Source organism: Ochotona curzoniae, unplaced genomic scaffold (genome assembly GCF_017591425.1).
Source record: "Ochotona curzoniae isolate NIBS_2020 unplaced genomic scaffold, NIBS_Ocur_1.0 scaffold_4506, whole genome shotgun sequence".
NCBI classification, from domain to species: Eukaryota; Metazoa; Chordata; class Mammalia; order Lagomorpha; family Ochotonidae; genus Ochotona; species Ochotona curzoniae.
Genome location: NW_024467119.1, coordinates 51808712 through 51830663, shown reverse-complemented (window position 1 = coordinate 51830663; position 21952 = coordinate 51808712). Strand labels below are relative to the sequence as shown.

The following is a 21952-nucleotide window of genomic DNA, read 5'->3' as shown; positions in this document are numbered from 1 at the left end:
CCCATGCCGGTGCAGGGTCCCAAAGCTTTGGGCCATCCTTGGCTGCTTTCCTGGGCCACAGGTAGGGAGCTGGATGGGAAGTGGGGCTGCCGAGATTAGAACCAGGGTCCATATGGGATCCTGGGCGTGTAAGGCGAGGACCTTAACCACTGTGCCATCGCGCTGGGCCCTACTTAGTAGTTTCAATGTACTCTGCTGCCCTGGGGCACGCTCTGTAAGGAGTCCCTGCTGCGGCAATGGGTTTCCTCCTCTGGTCACGTGTTTCTATTTCTTTCTCTCGTGACAGGCCACAGAGTCCCTGAGACAGGTGCGCCACCTGCTCTATTTGAGAATGCAAGTAGAGGAGCTCAGTGGAAAGAATTAATCTTACCTTTTACTGGATTTTTCCCTATGTTGACTGAGCACCTTACAAATGCCACTTCTGAGTCTCATGGTTCATTTCAATTGCTTTCAAATTCTAGCTAACAAATTCTTATTTTTTTCTAAAAAAGTGTTCTTTCAAAATCTCACCTGAGTATTCTGGGTTGTGGAGTCCTCTATGTGTGCTTCAGAGCCCCAGCAGCTGCTGGCGGCTCAGGTCCCCCCACAGCCTGGGGTGTGTTTCTTCCCGCATGAAGGTGTGATGGTCTGTGTGCTTGGCAGGCACTTTACCCTCTGATACAGAATGTCACAGTGCTTGATTAAGTGGCAGTTAAAGTCATCAACAAAATGTGGTAATCGTATCAGCTATTAAGCCACAGCAGGATCAAGTAAAACAATTCTACAAATTATACAAATGACAATGTGAATTAAAAAAAATTTTAATAAAATATAATTATCAAGTGTTAGGGCAAAACTGGGTAGTACTAAAGTTTACTAAGAAGATTAAGTATTCAAATGCTGGTAGTCTTTCCTGGGAATGTCCTGAGTATTTATTTTTCTATTTGTATATCAAACCCTTAAGTCCATATCCACCATGGGCTATCCATGAAGTTCCCTGTTGAATACTAAACCTTAAAACATCTCAATTGCTGGTGACAGAAAGGGAAACATTTTGGACACACATCATGAGACAAAACAGCCCCTAGTTGCTAGCTTTGGGAAAGAAGTGCAGCTTCTTAGTTAGCATTGAGGAAAAGCAAGGGACCTGCTTCTTCCCAATGGCATTTTGGTCTAAGCAGAAGTCCACCCGGCGCTGAGAGACTTTCCTGTTCACCAGTGTGAGGAGTTCTGTGAACTCCAAGGAGGATCCGTATTTTCCCAACATTTCACACAAATCCTGAATGTACCACGAGCCATTCACAGTTTCCCGATGAGAATAATATCCTAAGAAAGAGGAGGAGAAAATAAAAAGGTCACAATGTTTCCTGGCTTTCAGTTGCAAGTTATTGGCAAAAACATTTACATTCCAGCTACAGACGTTCTCAAAAATCCTAGGGAAAGACTGAGATGCACCCACAACTTTCAGATCATGTTACTTCTATAGTTTGATATCAGTGTCACTAAGAAATCCCCAGGATGGCAGCCAGTCATCCTGAGAGATGAGAGTTAAAGGAGCTGTGTGGTGAGGCTGAGGGAGATGGCAGTTGAATCAGAGTCTCTGGCAACCTTGTCACCAGGAAAATCAAGTGGACCAGCTGTTCACACACAGAACCACCCTCACAACGGCCGAGGAACTGCGTTAGACAGCGGCAGACTCGCTTTGAGCACAAGAACAGTAAGAGATGCACTGAAGAAGGCAGCTAGGAAAGAACTGCCCACATTGCCCCTCTCCGGTTCCAAGGAGATCCAAACCTCTTCATGAAAACAACAGCCAAAAACTTCCCCTGCCTTGGAGAAGAAACACATGTCCAGGTAAAGGAGGCCCACAGACCCGGATGGAAATGACCAGATTAGATCCTCATTGTTTCATGTTGTAGTCAAACTCTCAAAAGTACACCATGAGGAAAGAATTTCAAAGTTTCCACTCATGTGGGAGACTGGAAAGAAGCTCCTGGCTGCTGCCTTTGGTCTGGCCCAGCCCCGGGCTATGGCGGCCGGATGGGGAGTGAGCCAGTCATGGAAGACATGTCTCTCACTCTGCAACTCTCACTTGCAAGTGTAAATAAATCAAGACGAGAAAACGCATGTTTTATGTCACACCTTCCCCTCTAATAGCATAAACACAGTGTAATATACACGGAAGAACATACTCCATTTCCGGAAAACCAAAAGCTTTCAACCAAAGTTACACATCATAAACAGAGAAATCAATCATTTTATTGGCTAACCTGGCTAATCCTCCACCTCCAAGCACAGACACTGCTTCCGGTATCTGCTTGTGGACTGCAAAAGCAGCCAAGGTTGGGCCAAGTCATTTGGACCATGCACCTGCATGGGAAACCCAGAAGCAGCTAGGCTTTTAGCTCCTGGCTTTGGATCAGCTCAGCTGACTGCTAAAGCCATTTAGGGAGTGAACCAGTGGATGGAAAATCTTTCTCTGCAACTCTACCTTTCCAATGAAAATAAATACATTTTAGCTTTTTTTTCCCCAAGGGAAGCAAAAGAGGAAATTTATCACTACCAGAACAGCCTTAAAAAAGATCCTTAAATTACTATACCCAGAAAAGAATGAGAGTATATGTGGAAAACAGACCCGTAGAACAGACAGGCAAAAGGGAACTATGAAAGAATGAAAGCTCAATTAAGCACACTGCCCAGCCACAAAAATAAACGAACAGACCAAAGGAGACCCAGAAGAAACAGGAGGACTTCTTTTAAATAACAAGACTAAGTCATTACTGACCAGTAATAACCTGGAGGGGTAGGTGTTGTGGCATAGCAGATAAAGCCATTGCTTCAAAGACTAGCATGCCACATGGGTGTCATTTGTAGTCCCAGTTGCTTTATTTCAAACCCAGTTCCTTGCTAATGACCTGCGCAAATATCGGAAGATGGTCCAAGTCCCTGGGTACCTGTCACCCATGTGGGAGATTCAGAAAAAGCTCTTGTGTTCAGAGTCACCAGCCAGCTACCAGCAGATAAGGCTGTTTCTCACTTTCTCTGTAACTCTGCCTTTAAGACCAATTTTTTAAAAAAGATTTATTTACTTTTATTGGGAAGGCAAATATATAGGGAGGAGGAGAGACAGATAGGAAGATCTTCTGTCTGATGATTCACCCCCAAGTGATCACAAGTGCCAGAGCTGAGCCGATCCAAAGCCAGGAGCCAGGAACTTCCTCCAGGTCTCCCACATGGCTATAGGGTCTCAAGGCTTTGGGCTGTCCTTGACTGCTTTCCCATGCCACAAGCAGGGAGCTGGATGGGAAGCAGGGCTGCCATGATAAGAGCTGGTACCCATATGGGATCCTAGAGTGTTCAAGATGAGGCCTTTAGCCACTACACTATCACACTGCACCCGAAGACCAGTATCTTAAAAATAACAATAATTTTGGATGTTAATTAGACTAAATCTCCCAATTAAGAGACAGACTGCCTGAATAGATTGCCTCCCACAGCAACTGAACCAGTAAAGACACATACTGAAAGAGGATGGTTCCAAGAAAATGTTCCTCATAACCTGAACCTAAAGCGGGCAGGAGTAAGCATCCTTGTATCACTGACGTTACCACTGTTCTTATATCAGACAGAACATACTTTTTAAAAGTGCAAAAAAGCAACAAGGGGGCCATTATATAGAGGATCAATCCAGTGAGAAGAACAGTGCTTGTAAACGTGTAATGACATGTACCCACTTTGACCAAACATGGGAGCTATAGGAGGATGGGTCATGTTCATGGTGGGGGATGGTCACAGCCCACTATCAATGGATGGATCATGCTAACCAATCAACACAGACACATCAGCCTCAAGCAACGATACAGATCTGATGGTCCTCACGGATGAATTACTGCATCCCACAACTGCAGAACACACCAATTTTTGAATATGGGATGTTCTCTAGGATGGATGGTTAGATCACAAAACAAGCTTTAACAAATGAAAAAAAAATTGAAATCCTATCCTGTATATATTCTGATCTAGGAGTTATACAAATACATGGGTACCTGCTTCTGACTGAACACTGGGTCACTAAGAAATCAGGAGGAAAATTACAAATGCCTTGGAACAAATGGAAACCTGGGCCTGGTGTGCTAGCTTAGTAGGTGAAGTCTTCAATTGCAAGTGCTGGGATCTCATATGGACACTGGTTCTAATCCTGGTGGCCCTGCTTCCCATCCAGCTCCCTGCTTGTCGCCTAGGAAAGCAGCTGAGGATGGTCCAAAACCTTGGGTCCCTGCACCTACGTGGGAGATCCAGAAGAACTCTTGGCTCTTGGCTTCAGGTAGGTGTAGTAAGGCTGTTGCGGCCACTTGGGGATTTAATCAGTGGATGGAAGATCTTGCTCTCTGTCTTCCTTCCTTTTGTATATCTGACTTTCCAGTAAAAATTAAAGAAAAATAAATCTTAAAAAACAGAATACTGAGCTGCATGTAGTTGTGTATAGCAGGAGGGACGGCAGTCTAGACTTGCGACTGTGGATTTTCATTTTGTGTCAGGTGGTCAGTGCACCAATGGTCGCAGGCAAAGTCCTCTGGCTGCCTGACAGTGAGCTCTGAGTACCTGGGGATATGGACTTATAAGGCGTCTTGTGGATGGCACAGGTGGAGGTGTATAGGAACCTGAGGGTTCATGTCCAGGTGAGACACTCTAAGGGACTTCCATGAACATTACCATTGTTCTATCAGGTGAGCAAGGGTTCTGAGACTGAGTTGCTTGTACAGTGAATGGGAGGAACTTTAAGAGTCAGACTGAAGTACCAGTTCACCTGGGAGGGCTGAACTGGAGTAGAGTCAACCACCACCGAATACCACTCATAGGCACAAAGAGACTCTCTCAGTAGGGCTGGATCAAGGTGTCCACCTGTGAGAGTCGGAACAGGGATTGGGTAAACGTGTGGCTGGGCCATGACACTGAGCATCACGTGATTGAATCAGGCCTGGAGGCAGAATCTGTGGGGGCACATGGGTTCTCACTCCAGTGGAACAACAATCTCTCTGGCACATACAAAAGCTGTGGCTGGGAACAGGCCTGGTTGGGGTACTAAGAGGATACCTCAGGTGGGCTGGGGTTCCCACTAGTGAGTGTGAGAGCCAGAATGGGGGAGTGGTCTAAGCTGTGCAGTCTCCCTTGGCATGGGTATGAACTTGGTCTCGAGAGTGCCAGACTGAGCTAGACTCCAGCACCTATTAGTAGGTATGAAAGCCAGCATCAGTGTACAATGGGCTGGGCCAGATCTTGGCTCCCACTGAAGCATGTGAGAGCTGTGCCTGGGCGTGGATCAGATGTGGCTGGGCTGTAGCACCCAACAGTGAGAACTGGAATGGGTATGGGCTGGTTGGGCATGGCCACTGTTTCTGCCAGGACAAGAGGTGGACTAAGTCTACTGGGCCAAAGACCTACTGGTGTATGCAACACCTGCCACTTCCAGGTCTCCTGGAAGAGGAATAGTTTTGGAAATTCCTTTGTCAGAACACAGTAGTTGCAGATAAGCACAAGAACCAAGGCAAGGAGCAACCCAGACTAGGCCAGGTTATGATACCCACTGGCACACATGGGTCAGGTCTGGGGGTGGGCCACGCTGGGCCAGTTCATACCATCCACTGGCAGATCTGAGAACCAAAACAGGGTTCAGGAGGGGCCGGATTGGGCCACAACACCAGCAGGGCCGTAACACCAGCCAGTTCATATCAGGGCTGGGACAGAGGTCTGGCTGGGTCTGGTTGGGTTGCAGCACCTGTCAGCATAAGTTGGTACTATGGACAGGGTGGACTGAGCCAGCTGCAGCACCCTCTGGTGGATGACAGTTAGGGGGAGGGTGGTGCTGGGTCTGTGAATCCCGGGGGGCTGAGGGATCCGGGAGGGTCTGGGTTGCCTGGTCTGGGTCCTTGTCCTGCTTGTGAAATGGGTGCTTGGGGTTGCCAGGCCTATGAGTCCTGGAGATGGGAGTCTGGCGGGGCCCAGGTTGCCTGGTCTATGTCCTTGGCATGCCTGCAAATTAGGGTTTGGGTCCATGAACACCTGGGATGGGAGGGCTGGTGAGCCCAGGTCATCTGGTTATGGTCCTTCTCCCAACTGTGAAAACTAGTCCTCTTCAGTGGAAAAGACGGAGTAGTAGACAGCTGGCCCAGATACACATGGAGGATATGGCAGCAAATTGAGCCCTTCAGGGGACACCTGTACCATCCCAGAGGAAGGACAGAATAAATTGGACAATTACTCCAGCCAAACGCTGACAGCAAAATCAGGGCTAATGCAGACTCTGAGATCGATTATGTCAGATGATGGACACTAAAAGGGTTCCCTCATCCTTGGACTGGCGAAATCAACAACACTTCAGAACTATCAAAACCAGCTGGGCAGAATCCTTGCAATATGTGCTACACTGGGTTTCTGACTTGTTATCGGGTGGCCATGCTTCACCCTGGGTACTAGAGTGGTTGGGAGGCTGGGTGTGGCTTCTCCATTTACCTTCCCACCCCCAAACAAGAAGGAGAAATAGAAATTTTGGAAACAATGATCATACCCACTTTTTCCTAACGCTTGATCCATCCCACTCTGATCAACTAAGTTAACATCATCTAAAATTTAAAAAAAATTAAAAAATTAATACCATAGATATACAAAGGATCATTATATGTCAATAGATTAGAAAACCTGCAAGAAATGGATATATCTCTGGAATAAAATTCACTAAAATTGGACTATGATGATACAGAGAGCCAGAATAGGTTGGTAATATGATTTGGTCAGTAACAAAAAGCCCCCAACACAGTCCAGTCCAGGACTAGATGGCTTCAGTACTGAATTCTACCAAATTTTTAAGGAAAATCTAATATTAATTCTCACAGTATTCCAAAAACATTACAAAGGAACCTTTCTAATTCATTCTAGCCCAGCATTGTTACATTCAAAAATAAGACCAAAACAAACAAAAAAGAACCAAAGACAAATACCCCTAATAAACATATATGCAAAATACTCAACAAACTACTGCCAAATGAAATTCAAGAGACGGTGCAATGTGGGTGTCTGCAACTGATCCTAAGGAGATGGACCCTCAAATGGCATGCCCTGGGCTCAAGGGCAGTCCTCAGGCTGATCTCCTAGCCAGCAGACTGGATTAAGTTCCACCTTCCCTAACACTACTGACTGAGTGGATTGTGGACTTAACTACATGAGGAAGACAGCTGAAAAAGAGCCATACCCTATTCAAACCACAGCAATATGCAGATCTCTAAGTAACACATCACATCACAGAATAAATCCTGTAATCATCTCCACAGATACAGAAAAGCACTTGATAAAATTGAACATCCAGGGACTAGCACTATGCTGAATGGGTTACGCCACCACTTGCAAGGTGAGCAACCCCATGGACACTGGTACCAGTCCTAGCTTCTCTACTTCCAGTTTAGCTTTCTGCTACTGTGCCTGGGAAAGAAGTAGAAGATGGTCCAAATGCTTAGGCCCTTGACCCCACACAGGAGACCCAGATGAAGCTCCTGGCTTCAGCTTGGCCAAGTCCCAGCCATTGTGGGCCATTTAGGAAGGAAGTCAGTAGATGGAAGACTTCTCTGTCTCTCCCTCGGTAACTCTGCCTTTCAAACCAATAAAATAGTTTTAAAAATTCAATGCTGATGCCATCAAGCATTGGACTAGACTGTGTTGGGTCTTTTGTGTCACTGACCGAATCTGACTGGCATGTTAACAGAGGTAGGGACACAGACAGGCAGAGGGCAATGGTGGGTCTGAAGGCAAGCACGGTTCAAGGAGGAACATGAATAAGGCTGCTATGACAGTTTCACAGCCCTCATCCTATTGGGTAGGGGAAAGTAGAAAGCATCTCCTCTAAGGTGTTCACTCTCACCACTCTTGTTTACCGTAACATTGAGTATTTTAGCTACAAAAATTAGTCAAGAAAGACAAGAGGCATTCAAATAGGAAAGGGGAAATGCAAATTGTCTCTTTGCAGATGATTCCACATCCTGAAAACCCCAAGAGACCTACCACAGGCATTCAGTGAAGCTGTAAGGATACAAAATCAAACACAAAATTCAACAGCATACATCAATAGGAAATTGTGAAGATATTAAGTACAATAGCATCCATAACAGCTATTAAAAATAGTAATATAACCTAGGAATGAATTTACCCTAGGATGTGAAAGACCTCTACAATGAAAGTTACGAACACCAATGAATGAAATTAGAGAATGCATAAACACAAAGGACTCCTAGGTCCTTGGGCTGGAAGAATCAATATTTTTAAAATATTGATTTACTTTTATTTGAAAGGAGAGAATGTCAGTACGTTCTTCTATCTACTGGCTCACTCCCCAGGGTCTGGTCTCCTAGTGATGTCAGGAACCCAACCACTTCTGCCTTCATTTGCCTTCCCAACTACATTAGCAAAAAGCTGGGAACACAAGCCAATGTGCTGCAACTCAGAAAAGCACAGCAATATGGGATATGCACATCCCAAGTAGCAGCTTAACCCAGTGTGCCAATTGCCCACACCAAAAAAAAAATCTTTACAGGTTCAATTTACTTAAGAGGCAGACAGGGAGGAAGAGAGAGCTATATCTTCTGTCTACTGCTTACTCCTCACATGCCTGCAACAGCCAAAACTAGCCTAGGCTGAAGCCAAGAGCACAAAATACAATCCAGTTGTTCTATGCAGGTGGCAGAGAACTGACCACTTGAGCCACTACCTGCTGTCTCCCTGTGCCAATAGCAGGAGGCTGGGCCTAAGGGCACAGCCAGCACAGGCCTCAGGCACTGTGATGCGGATTCCCTATGGGATACAGGCAGCCTAAGCAGCATCTTACCTACTGTGCAATTCCCTATTAGTGACATTCCACACTATTGAAAGTGATTTTCTTATTCAACACCATCTGCATCAAATACCAATGACAATCTTCACAGAACTAGAAAACACACTCCTAAGATTCATACTGAGGCACAGAAGACCCCAGATAGTTTTGAATAAAAAAGGAAATAGAGGGCCCAGCGGCATGGCCTAGCAGCTAAAAGTCCTCGCCTTTATCGTGCCGGGATCCCATATGGGCGCCGGTTCTAATCCCAGCAGCTCCGCTTCCCATCCAGCTCCCTGCTTGTGGCCTGGGAAAGCAGTCGAGGAAAGCCCAAAGCTTTGGGACCCTGCACCCGCGTGGGAGACCCGGAAGAAGTTTCTGGATCCTGGCTTTGGATCGGCATATTATCGGCCGTTGCGCTCACTTGGGGAGTGAATCATTGGATGGAAGATCTTCCTCTCTGTCTCCTCCTCTCTGTATATCTGACTTTCCAATAAAAAATAAAATAAATCTTTTTTAAAAAAAGGAAATAAAAAACATCCTAATACCTGATTTCAAAACATAATACCAAGGTACTACAACTAAAGCAGCATGGTACTGGCATGAAGGCAGACACATACACCAAAGGAGGAGACACCCCAGAAATGAATTCATGCATCTATAGCCAATGATTCTAATTAAGTTACCAAAAACATACACCTGAGAAAGAACAGTTGGTGCTTGGAGACAATCAACACAACAGGAAATATATGTGCAAAGTATTCATCTGACAAAAGATTAACAGAATATAAAAGCAACTCAAAATAGTCAACAACAAAAAGCTCAGTTAAGAATTGGGAAAAAGGGATGCATTGTGCCTTAGTGGGTAAGGCCTGTGACTCCAACATCCCATGTGGGCACCCAGTTCAGGCCCCTGCTGCTTCACTTCTGATGCAACCCCCTGCTAACAGCCTTGGGGAAGCCTGTGCACCTGTGCGGGGGACCTAGGTGGAGCTCTTGGCTTCAGTGTGTCGCAGCTCTGGGGAGAGAACCAGAGGATGAAAGATAACTCTTGCTCTCTGTCTCTCCCTGTCTGCAGCTCTTTCAAATAGATAAATACATCTTTAAAAAGTCAAGAATACTAATATTTTTTAAAAAATGGGCAATGGACATGAATAAACATTTTACAAACATGAATGACCAACAGATAGACAAAGAAATGTTCAGTATCACCAGCCGTCATGAAGGTGCAGATACAAACCTTAATCACATATCTCATTACAGTTGGAATGGTTATTAACAAAACCACACACAAAGCAACATCGGTAAGGCGATCCTTGCATGAAGTTGGCCAAAGCCAGTTCTGTGTCTGTGTTAAACACCAACATACCTTCAGCCACAGAGTAGCACATGAGGAAGTCAGCTCCAGCAGGCAAGGTGTAGACCGAGGCCGCGTCCACCTCTGTCATGTTGCTCTCCTGTCCCCCTTTCTCATGATCCACCACATCCATTGGGATGACGGGCTCGTCATGTTTGTCTCCCCGACAGGCCTACAAGATAAGGAGTAAACAATCGACCTTCTGTGCCTGCTGTTGTCTTTCCAGTGCTTCAAGTTTCCCAGGGAATGTAAAACAGCACACCTTGCTGCAGGGAATAACACAAACCACAGTACCTGTGGTTTAAAAACATTCAGATTTGGGGCCAGTGTTGTGGCATAGCCTGGAAAAGTGCTGTCTGTGATGTGGGCAGCCCACAGGAGTGCCCGCGTGGGTGCCAGCTGCTCCACTTCACTCCAGCTCTCTGCTAATGGTCTGGGAAAAGCAGCAGAGGATGGCCCAGCACACACGTGGGAGACTGGGATGAAGCTCCCAGGAAGAAGATCTGTTTCTTCCCATCTTTCAAATAAATTACAAAAAGAAATTTTCAATTTAAAGCGCACTCAAGCTGACACAGTTGTTTACCTATTTAAGTTTTTAATTAGTAGGAAACTGACATCTTTAACTCCACATTAAGTTATGGTGGCTGAGGGATACTGGAGGGGAGGAGAAAGCTTCCACAGTTCTTAACATTGTCATGGATGAACCGCACATGTGGCCCCAAGGGGTATCATCTCCTTTGAAATCTTTGATAAGGGCCTAGTGCAGTAGCCTAGAAAGTCCTTGCCTTGCCTGCACTGGGATCCCATATGGAAACTGGTTCGTACGCCAGTTGCTCCACTTGCCATCCAGCTCCATGCTTGTAGCCTGGCAAAGCAGTCAGGCACAGGCCAAACCCTTGGCACCCGGAAGCAGCTCCTGGTTCCTGCCTTCAGATCGGCTCTGCACTGGCCTTTGCGACAAGTTGGGGAGTGACCCAACAGATGGAAGATCTTTCTGTTATCTCCTCCGTAAATCTGACTTAAATAAATCTTTAAAAAATCTTTTAAAAAAAGGAGAAATGTTTGGTATGAATTTCATCAGAACATCAGCACATGGGGTTTAGCTGGCTGGGCTGCAGCCACACACCATGAAGAAAAGGAAATGCCACGGCCTGGCTGAGATGACAGTTATTCATGGTGCTTTGTGTTTCCATCTCAGTGAGGTGCACACCGCTCTCCTGATTGGTTGTCCTCCACTGGGAGGCCAAGGGCAAGTGCAGCAGGCTGAACCGTGCTCTCCTTTCCCATGTGTGCCCTTTAGCGCCAACTTGCTACCTCAAATTTGTATTTGGGTGCAAGGGGTAACAAGAGTTAAGTAGGTGCCCTGGGGCCCTAACCCAGCATGATTGGCATTCTAAGAGGGGTGGGGGCACAGACGAGCAGAGGGCAATGGCGGGTCAGCAGGCAAGCCTGGTGCCAGCGGGAACATGAAGCTGAGCTCTGCGAGGACTGGAACTCCTCCCCCAGCTCTCAGAGACCAGGCAGAGTGGGCTATGTTGCTCAGTAAGCAGGCATCTCTCACAGGGGTCCTGGCCCTGGCCAACCAGGAGCACCTGTTATTGTGAGAGCCACCTCAAATGTGAATCCAAATACTATAGAATGATAATAAAAATATTAGAGGGTTAACATGTTACTAACAACTCAAAATGCAACTCTGGCCAAAATTCATACAGCACCTTCTCAATTACCACAGAACATTGCTCTGAGGAGTGGGAGTCAAGCCTGGTGGCCTACACGGGTGGCAGAGACAAGGCCTTGGGCCATCCTCTGCTGCTTTCCTAGGCTATCAGCAGGGAGCTAGATCACTTCAGATTCCTGGTAACGTGCACAGGAAGGCAGTAGATGATGATCAAGTCCTTGGGCCACTCCCACCTACCTTGGAGACCTGTATGGACATTCACGGTTCCTGGCTTTGGATTGGTTAGGGTCTGGCTGCTGTGGCCATTTGCAGAGTGACCCAGAGGATGGAAGACCTCTCCACTTTTCAAATAAATAAAATATTAAAAACAAAAACAACTGAGAGTGGCATTAAGACTTTTATAATCACCACAGATTTTATAATTCTTATAAGTAGGCTTACCTGAATGATGAATATCTTGGGTTTCCCCACCAGGCTTGGACACTTGTCTCCTTTGAACAAGGCAGTTAATGTCTGGATTTCAATTTTTGCATCATAGGCATAAATGTGATTGCCTTCGCCATGGCTCAGGAAGACACACACGAAGCAATCAGCATCTGCATGGCTGCAGGTGGACGCTGCAAAAATGCCCAAGAGTGCACACAGAGATGAAGGTGTCTGTCATTCACACAGACTCAGGCCATTTACTAATACAGAACAAAGAGACATGTAGGTGATTGCGAGAGGGGGCAGTGTTGCTGTGCCTTAGTCAGTACTTCTGTAATGAGACACAACTTTCATTACCATTTCATAATTGATTTTTACAAAGTTCAGAGTAAGAGACTTTGGCCAAATTTCAGTATCCGTTGTGAAACAGAGAATAAGGATCTAGAACATAAAACTGTGCTGGTTGGGCGTTGTTCCTTTACAACCCAGGATTAAAAGTTTCTCTGAGTAAAGAGAGACCTTAGAACAGCTGGGGAAGATTCAGAGATACAACCGTGGCATGTCCCAACTGAGGCCCACACTGGCACAACAGGAGGCAGAACCAAGAGCTCAAAGGAGGCCCAAATCTTCCTGGTGTACAGCTGGTCAGTGTTACAGTGGGCTGTGTGTTAAAGACATTGTCTGATCTACACAAAGATCACTATAGCCAGTCACTGGCAGGTGATCTGAAAACCCCCGCGGAGCAGTGACCATCAAGTCATACGATCAACTAGCACAGCTACTCACAGAAGAGTGACATGACAGAAGCCATAATGTAGATACGGTGACATTGTTTAAAGCCAGTGATAAAATGGGGCAGGAAGCAACTGAGCAAATGGGCCTGTCCCACTCCATGTCTGCAGGATTTGCTTCTCAGAGTTTAATGCCAAATGCAGAAGTGATTTCATTCATTTCTTGAGTAACAGATGGCAACATATGATCAACTTAAACCTTGCATGTCCAAATTTTTCCAAGGGTCTTTAAATCTGATAACATTTCTGCCAAAACCTATAACTTACGCTGTATTAACACATTTTCAGGTCCTGGGTTTGTGGCACTGTTCGTTAAGCCACTGCCTTTAATGTCAGCATCCCAAACGGGCAGTAGGTTGGAGTCCTGCCTGATTCATTTCTCATCTAGCTCCTTGCTAATGTAGCAGGGAAGGATGCCTTGGTCCTTAGTTACTGCAGTTGTGTGGGAGACCTGCATGGAGATCTGGGCCTGTGACTTTGGTCTGACTCAGCCTGGGCTGTTGTGGCATCTGGGGGTGAAGTGTGTTTGTATGTAACTGTGTTCCAAATCTGCCTCTGAAGTGAATAAATCATTTTTTTCACCCAATACTTCATTGTCTGTGCCTGTTTTTACAGAACAGAACAAAGTACTCAGTCCCATCAGAGGAAGAAAACAATTTGACAGTATAACTACCTACCCTCATGAATTTTGAGCAGTAGTTCTTCTGCTTTAAGGTTGTTAAAGCACTTCACTTCGAAGCCTAGCTCTTTAAACCTGGTGACAGAGTAAACTGAACATTAGCTGATGAACTTCTCAGTGTTGTTGAATACTCTTACCTTGGAGGAATCTATCAGCATTGTCATGACAAATAAAATTTCCTTTTCCTTTACAAAGAACATATCAAATATGATAATCCTTGTCCTCCCTCAGGAGCAAAGATTTAATTATATTGATAGCTGCTCCATTTAGGATATTTCTGTCTATGTGTAGATGAGTTAGTGACAATACAACACCTGCTAACATGTACCACAAGAAGGTAAAGAACGCAGGTGAGTTCTTAAGCGGTCCAAGCAAGGCCCTGGGACCACCATCAGTGCCCACAAGGTACGACAGGTCCTTTTGTTCTGTCCCTCAAGTGTTCTGTCTGGACATGCAGATAAACCTGGTCACCTGTGGGTGAGCCTGTCCCGGTCTGCATTGGTGCCCCGTCTCTCTGGAAGCCTTAAGTGCCAGAAGAACCACTCGTGATTGAAGATCAAGGCGATCCCTCTCCTCCTGTGGTCCATTTTGTACTCCTCCGCTGGGTCAAATGTGTCCCTGTAAATGAGAAATATCAACAGTTATATCCAGGAAAGAGCTCGTGCCAGCCCACAGGCAACATGGGGACAGAGGCAGGTCTGCCACCTCTTCATGCTCTGTCAGGTGGATGGTCTGCCGGTGTGCTGCACTGGCTGGTGAACAGAAGTCACATGCCACTTGGCCTGTTACACTTTCTCCCATCCCCAACAGCTGAGTCTTTTCTTCATGTCCCCATTGTCCCATGTCCAAGGACAACAGCCTAGCTCAGGATCAAACTCTAGGTCCTCGCTCAAGCTAGACCAATAACTGAGTATCTCGAACGTCTCCAGGCCCTTTGATAATCAGTTGCAGCCACTACCTTGCTGTTCTATCAACCAAGTCTCCCAGAAGCTAAAACTCTTCATACTCAGTTCTACTGTTTAGCTCCATTCTGGCTCTGAATTCATGTAAGAGATTTCTATTCTTTAAAAAAAAAATAAGCAAACAAAAACAAAACAAAAATCATAGCACATTTTAAAGCCCAGCACCGACATTCTATTTGGGCACCAGTTCGTTTTTTAGGTGCTTCATTTCTAATCCAGCTCCCATCAACTTCCTGAGAAAGAAGCAAGGATGGGCCAAGTCCTTGGGCTACACCTGCATGGGAGACCCAGGGGAAGCTCCTGGCTCCCAGCCTCGGACCAGCCATGCCCTGGAAGTAAGATTTCCGTCTTCCTGTGTGCATAACTCTCTTTAAAGTAAAATAAATAAATCTTTTTTAAAAAATGTACATTTTACCTTTTAAAGAAGGCATCTGTTTCTACCATGTTCTGCTCCCCATCTATAAAAAACAGAGTTGACTTTTGTTAACATTTTGACTTCATGTGGTCCAATACGGCATGAGCTCCCACCCAACTTCTGATGCAAAGACCCCAGAAGTGACAGGAAACTTCTCAGTAATACAAGAACTCTATACTAACAGCTGAAGGTGTTCTTGACCTCTACTCTTACTTGCAAGGCAGCAAATACTCTTAAAAAGGGAAAAAAACACCACACAGCCCATTTGTCATAAAGTAGGATAGTCAGTCTGTGGTGAGCGAGCTCAAATGTAACAGCACAGCACGTATTCAGGCAGAAAACATTTGTGCAAATATTTTCTGAAGGAGGGAGGACCCGAGTCATGTACAGCTGACCCAGCCTTGGTCAACCCTGCATCACCCTCTGATCTGCCCAGGAAGCTAAAGGCAAGGCAGGACTGCCCAAGGCTTATTAGCAGCTGCATCCCCTGAAAGATATACCTGCCTCGATATCCTAGAAGGGAATCCTTCTCTTCCTGCTTGTTTATCAATGTTTATTTGTCTGAAAGGTACAGACACACACACACACACACACATACACCATGACACATTGGAGAGAATTGGCTCTTTCTTATTCTCTACTTCCCTCCCTAGCTGCCCACAGCAGCCAGGGTTGGGCCAGCCTGAGCCAATATATCCATTCAAGGTTCCATGGGGGCAGTGACAGCCCACATGCCTAGGTCTCTATCTGCTGCCTCCCAGGGCACTAGCAGGAAGCAGAGGCAGGACTCCAACCCAGGAACTCTGACAGAAGGACCAGGTGTCCCCTGCAGTGGCTTGACTCATTGTGCCAAAAGGTCTGCCCCTCCCTTCTCATTGGGTCAGATCCCCACCCTCCAGGGTGGCTGGTACAACTTCCTTTGCTCTCCAGAACAGTGTTGTGACAGAATGTTCCATGCTGACAGAACTGCTCTTAGCTGCACTCTCCCATGGATGGGAGCTGCTGAGCCCAGGAAGGGCAGCTGCTACAACTGAGGAACTCAAATATTTACATATTTTCTTAAAAATTTTTACTTATTTTTATCTGAAAGACATATTGTTACAGAGAAAGAAGGAGAAACAAAGAGAAGAGAGAGATCTTCCATCTGCTGGTTTGCCAGCAAAATGGATACAAAGGCCAGAACTGGAGTGGTTGGAAGCCAGGAGCTAGGAGCTTCCTCTGGGTCTCCCACACAGGTATAGGCGCCCAAGGATTTGGACCATCCTCTACCGCTTTCCCAGGTCACAGGCAGGAGCTAATTCAGAAGATAGGCATCCTGGATGTGAAATGGTGCCCATATAGAATGCTGGCATTTGCACATGGAGATTAGTGTGCTATGCCATGGTGCCAACCCAAACTTTTTTTTATTATTATTATATTTTGACAATCGTTACAAGGTTAATTAGGGTAAAAAGGTTCAAGGGCTACAGGAAAGTGGGTAAGACTATTATTTTTTCCATATTGTTTCCTTCATGTTTAAAGGGGGTATTAAGGGAGAAGGCCCACCCAATTTCCCACCCTCCCCAGGTCCTGGATCAAACTTATTTTCAATCAATTTAAATGATCATGTGTGGCCAGCAGTTTCTGTACTGGGCAGTGTGACAAGTACAGCATCTTCCACAGTAAGGAATCTTACTGCCTACCATGAACCTCTTGTTACCTCATGAAATCCACCTCTTAGTGGGGGAGAAAGTGATGGATAAAGAGGAACATGCGCAGTATAGAAAGATGTGCCCCTTAGCTGGGGTCTCTCAGCGAAGAACGACTGACATGCAGATCCCTACCCTGCACTCCCAACCAACAGGGATGTGTCCTCCTCCCCGGTGAACTATTTCCTCCAGACACATCCCTTACACTGAAGAGAAGGGGGGGTTGTAATCTGGCTCAAGCCCCCTGCAGCAGTCCTTTCCCACTCATTACTCCCAAAATCCACCCTGGCAAATACAGATTCCTGGAGCCCAACCTAGATGGCCAGTCTCATTGTGGGAGGAAGGAATGATGACTGAGCAGTGAGTTTACCGGAGGGCCCAAAGCAGCCTGTTGCATGGCTGTCCCGTCTCTGCTTGGGGCAGCTGCAAGGCAGGTGGGCAAGCTCTTTACAACTCACACTTGTCCTGGCACTCTCTGCCCCACACACCTACTTGATGGACAAAGCACATGCCTGTCACTCCTCCCATGTGCCAGAGCAGCCCAGGACCTGCCTGTTTCTGATAGCTTTACCTTCTTATCTTGCAGCTGACTGAACTGTGAACTAAGAGAATTGCTTTACACCTAGCAATGAAATCTACCTGTCCGATAGCCAATTGTCCTCTTCAGCCCCGAGCTCTCTCCTGCTCAGCCTGATAAGCAACCAGTCTCTCAGCTGGTGAAAAGGGTGGCTGTATCTTCCCTGTTCTTGTTCCTGGCCCCAAGGTGTGCCCCATACAGAAGCATGAAACTAACCCCACTCCTGAGGGATATAGCACCAGACAGCTCTACTTCTCTCATTGCCTCTTAAGTGAGAGTGAAAGTTAGACAGGAAGGGAGAGGGAGGGAGAGGGGGCAGGGAGAGAAGGAGAGAGGAAGAAAAGGAGAAAGGAAGAAAGGGAGAAGAAGGGAAGGAAGGAGGGAGGGAGGAAGAGAGAGAGAATGATTTCAATTCTCTACTAATTCACTTCAAAATGGAAAGATCAGGAACTCAACAGGGTCTCCCATGTGGCTGGCAGCAGTTCAAGTTCCCAAGTGATGATCTGCTGTTCCAAGGTTGCACCTGCAGGAAGCTGGATCAGGAACAGCCCAGTGAGGACTTAAAGCAGGTGCTCACTCTGGCCTAGGTGTCAAACAGTCATTAACTCATTGCTTTGCCAAACGCCTATCCCCTGGTCATGCATCCTTGATTGGGTCTATAAAGCTCTTTTTATTCTCAAAGGAGCTTCCCAACTCTTCCCAGCTGACATAATTTAAGATGCCAGTCCAGGTGGTCTTAGCTTACTCAAGACCTACAGACTTAGAGATAAGGAGCTAGGTTTACATAGCCAGTTAGGAAGGTCAGTTCCAGGAAGGGGGACTGTGTAGAAATGCATTGGATTAAGCTGCTGCTTGCAACACCAGCATTCCTTGAGGACGAGCCACTCCACTTTTGAGTCAGTTCCCTGCTAATGTGCCTGGGAAAGCAGCAGAAGATGGCCCAAATCCTTGGGTCCATGGTACCCCATGTGGGAGACCCGGATGGAGTTCCTCTTTCCTGATGTTGAACTATACCAGCCTGGGGTTTTGTGGTCATTTGGGAATAACCAATGGATGGAAGATTTCTCACTCTTGCCTTTTATGTAAATAGGTATTTTAAAAACTCCATTTAAATTTGAAAGTGAACAGCTTTGGCAGTCTTATTAAGGCAGTTTAAAAAATTGCCAAAAAAAAAAAAAAGAATAAAAGGGTTTTGTTGTCTTTTTTATTGCTATAGTTATAGAGGGAAACTGAGTCCAGAAGCTTTGTTCTGATCCTGCTGAACTCTCAGTGCATTCCCTCTAATCCTTCATGTGAATTTCCACCCAGTGTGATGTGAGTGTGTAAGCAGACAGATCCGTTCAGTGCACAATGATGACATGCACAGGGAATTTCTTAGAAGACGACTGCAAACGCCTCATTGCACAGAAGCTGATCAGCTCTGCAGCTGGTGACTCCACAGCTCACAGCAGCACTGACACTGAGAATGCAGGAGAGCTTCTGCTGGCGCCTGGCACGGGCCTGCAGCAGGCATCACAACGCAGTCTCGGTGACCCATCCATAACGCAGGAGCGCACTTGGCAGGAGGGAAGACACCTTGCACCAACTATGGGAAAGATAGCACTGTGAAGCAGCAGCTGGTTGTGCCTTAAGGGAAAATGGGCAGCGAGGAGGCAAAGGCTGTGGATCACACACCACTGCCTCCATAGGGGACAGGACAGGTACCGGGCTATGACCACTGCCAAGCAAAGGTATCACTTTAGATGTTAGGAATGTTTATGAAATTTGTTAGAGTTCCTGTGGAAACTTTGTTTCTCCTGGACTGTCACAAAGCTGTGATGGGGAAGGGGAAGGGCTAAAAATACAGTAGGGGGGGGGGATCAGACCTAGGAGATGATTTGATTTTTCAAGCTTTTCTGCCATCCCGAACACACGCATACACACACACACAAAATCACTAACACCTGAGCAACAGACTGAGCCTGGCCTTTGTGTTGGGGTTTGAAGGTCTCACTTGATGACTCACAAACCATAAAGGAATTAAGAAATCCCATGGTAGCCTGAGTTTCAGTTGGTCATTTTTTTTTTCTTTTTTTCATCTCACAAAATGCCGCTATGGATTCCAGGCAGCTTATTCAATACTTCCTGTACTTTCCCTCAGTACTTGGATCAGCCAAGTACTGAGATCACTTTTCATCAGAAAACACCAGGAGGGTGCTCAGTGGCTGGCAGCCTGCGTGAAGAGCAGGGCTGGTGGTCCTGACGTAGGGCACAGAAGCCCCAAACACTGTGTCTCAATTCTGAAGCTGCCTTGCATCACTCTGCCCACCACCCTGAGTTGCAACTACCAAGCACACAATGGAGTCTGGAGCTCTTCCTGTTTTTGTTCTATTTAATAGACAGATCGTAACTTCTTGTTGCTTAAATCTGCACAGATCTTACAAAACCTATCATTCCTTTCTCTCCTCACCGGCTTTGCTAATTCCTTCAGAGAAGCCCACCAACCACCACCTACAGGACAGCCTCATTGTACATACCTATCTCCCCTCAGCTCCCATGGCTCTGGAATCAGGGTAAGTGGGTGGGGCTTTCCAGAGGTGGAGCTGGGGTCAAACACCAAAGACCCCTCCAGGCACCCCTGGCATCATGGAGGGACCTGCTATCCTTCTAACCAACATGTCAGCTTGTCCAATCTGGTCATTCTGCTGACACTGCATTGCCCAACTGCCATGTCTCTGCTCTCTCTTATGTTGCCAATAATGCTGCTTAACATCCCGCCCGGAGCAACCCACATCAGACTTAGATTATGCCCCGGCCAAGGGGAGAAGAGGAAGATAGCAGGTGAGCAAAGGGACCTGGCAAACAGGATCAGTCCTGGTGCAGGGACAGGTGCCTGGGCTTCTGGGAACCCTGCCCCATACCCACCTCTCACCACCTGTTGGGAAAAAGCCGGCACAGGACACAGCCTGCCCTGTCCCAGGCCACTCCTGAGCTGTCCCGATGGCTTTCATAACTTGCCTTTGGAGCAAGGCTCCCGTTGTGTTGCTCTAAAATAAAGGCTTGCTCCGTGACCATAGGTCAAGGCAGGCAGTTTTGTTTTATTTTGCTGCTAGAGTTTAAGGATAAGGGTAGAGGGAGGGGGAAATACGTGGGGGAGGAGTGGCAGCCGGACCTCACCAAGGCCCAGCCTTCCCCTTCAGGCTAAGCGCGTAGCCACAGACGCCAAGGCACACTGCCAGTTAACACTGCTTGTGCTATTTACTCGGTTCAGCCACTTCTTTTTCCTTTTATGCAAAAGCGCGTTAACAAAACGAGATTCCGTTCCCCAAAGTTAACTTTTTCCTAAGTGGCTAAGCGCAGAGTGGGGGAAGTCCCAGCCATTTAAAGTTTAAAAGGCCGGACGCCAGCCAGCAGCTCCGGGGCAGCGGACAAAGAAGGTAGGGGCACGCCCCAGGGCCAACCCAGCTCCGCCAAGGAGGTGAGGTGGCAGTGACGGCGGCCGGGGCCCCGAGACACGGTGAGGACCCCAGACCCGAAGCTGCCCGGATCTCACCCAATTGCTTACCTGCAGGATTCGCCGCCTTTGGAACCCGTCCAGCATGTGCGGGGGAGCCGCGCGTCCCCTTGGCTCGGGGCGCCGGGCCTGCGTCCCTGACGACCAGCCTGCGCCCGCGCACCGCGCGCGCATCTGCCCGGCGTCCCCGCGCTGCCCCCCGCCTACCTGCACAGCGAGCTCCGCGGAGCCCCGTCGCCGAGCTCATCGCGGGATCAATGGTCCGGTTCGGCTCCGCTTCCTGAATCCCGGGGCGCTCTGTCCCCGCCCCTTCGCGGCCGCTCCGCCCCGGACGGTGGCTTCCGGCCGTCCGCAGCCCCCGGGACTCCCGTTGTACGCCGCCCGGGGCTGCCCTCCTATTTCGTGGTTCCTGGTCCGCGGCTCTGCAGCGCGCGGGCCCCAGGTAGGGCGGATGATCCCGCCCTCCTCCAAGCCCGGAGAGCCAAGGTCTCAGGAGTGCAAGCTGCTCCGCGGAGGCGACGTTACCTCACCTGCGCTGAGCTCAGCAGGCCCAGGTGTTTGTTTGCTCTTCCCACTCCCTGGCGAGTTGCAGGTTCCTGGCAAGTCCTTACCACTGTGGGAGAGCCACGTTCAATTGCTCTGTTTTAAGGGATTGGGCTAACAAACAACAGGAGACACAACAGGGTTTTCAGCTCTGACCCTCACAGGTAGATCACACGAAAGCAAGCCATTAGCAAACTCACAGGATTGCAGCTTGTTTTCTCACCCCGCAATTGCTGTGTGCAGGGAGTGCAAACCCAGTTAGCCCTCCCTGGGTGGTGGTTGCAAAACTGGCTTCCGGGAGCAGCTGTGTCCAACTGAATGAAAAGATGGTGTCATCGAACTCTTCAGGATTCGGAATGTAAAGGGCCCACGGAAGGTCTTTCAGATATACAGAGAGGAGGAGAGACAGAAAGGAAGATCTTCCGTCCGATGATTCACTCCCCAAGCGACCACAATGGCCAAGGCTGCTGCTGATCCAAAGCCAGGAGCCTGGAGCCTCTTCCATGCCAG

General features: G+C 47.4%; 1 protein-coding gene across 3 annotated transcripts; it reads right to left on the bottom strand.

Moving 5' to 3' along the window:
- Positions 1-784: 784 nt before the first annotated feature.
- LOC121147428 (caspase-6) lies at positions 785-21200 on the bottom strand. Of its 3 annotated transcripts, none has more exons than XM_040967279.1 (7): positions 21107-21200; positions 15142-15184; positions 14236-14382; positions 13763-13839; positions 12310-12485; positions 10203-10362; positions 785-1305 (listed from the first exon to the last, which is right to left on the bottom strand). In XM_040967279.1, exons 1-7 carry the CDS (start codon positions 21144-21146, stop codon positions 1064-1066), a joined length of 885 nt encoding a protein of 294 aa, XP_040823213.1. In that variant the 5' UTR covers positions 21147-21200; the 3' UTR covers positions 785-1063. The 3 variants fall into 3 exon arrangements, with proteins under 3 accessions (XP_040823213.1, XP_040823215.1, XP_040823214.1); XM_040967281.1 differs by lacking the exon at positions 21107-21200 and adding an exon at positions 20951-21092; XM_040967280.1 differs by lacking the exons at positions 13763-13839; positions 14236-14382; positions 15142-15184 and having other exon boundaries at positions 21107-21161.
- Positions 21201-21952: the final 752 nt, after the last annotated feature.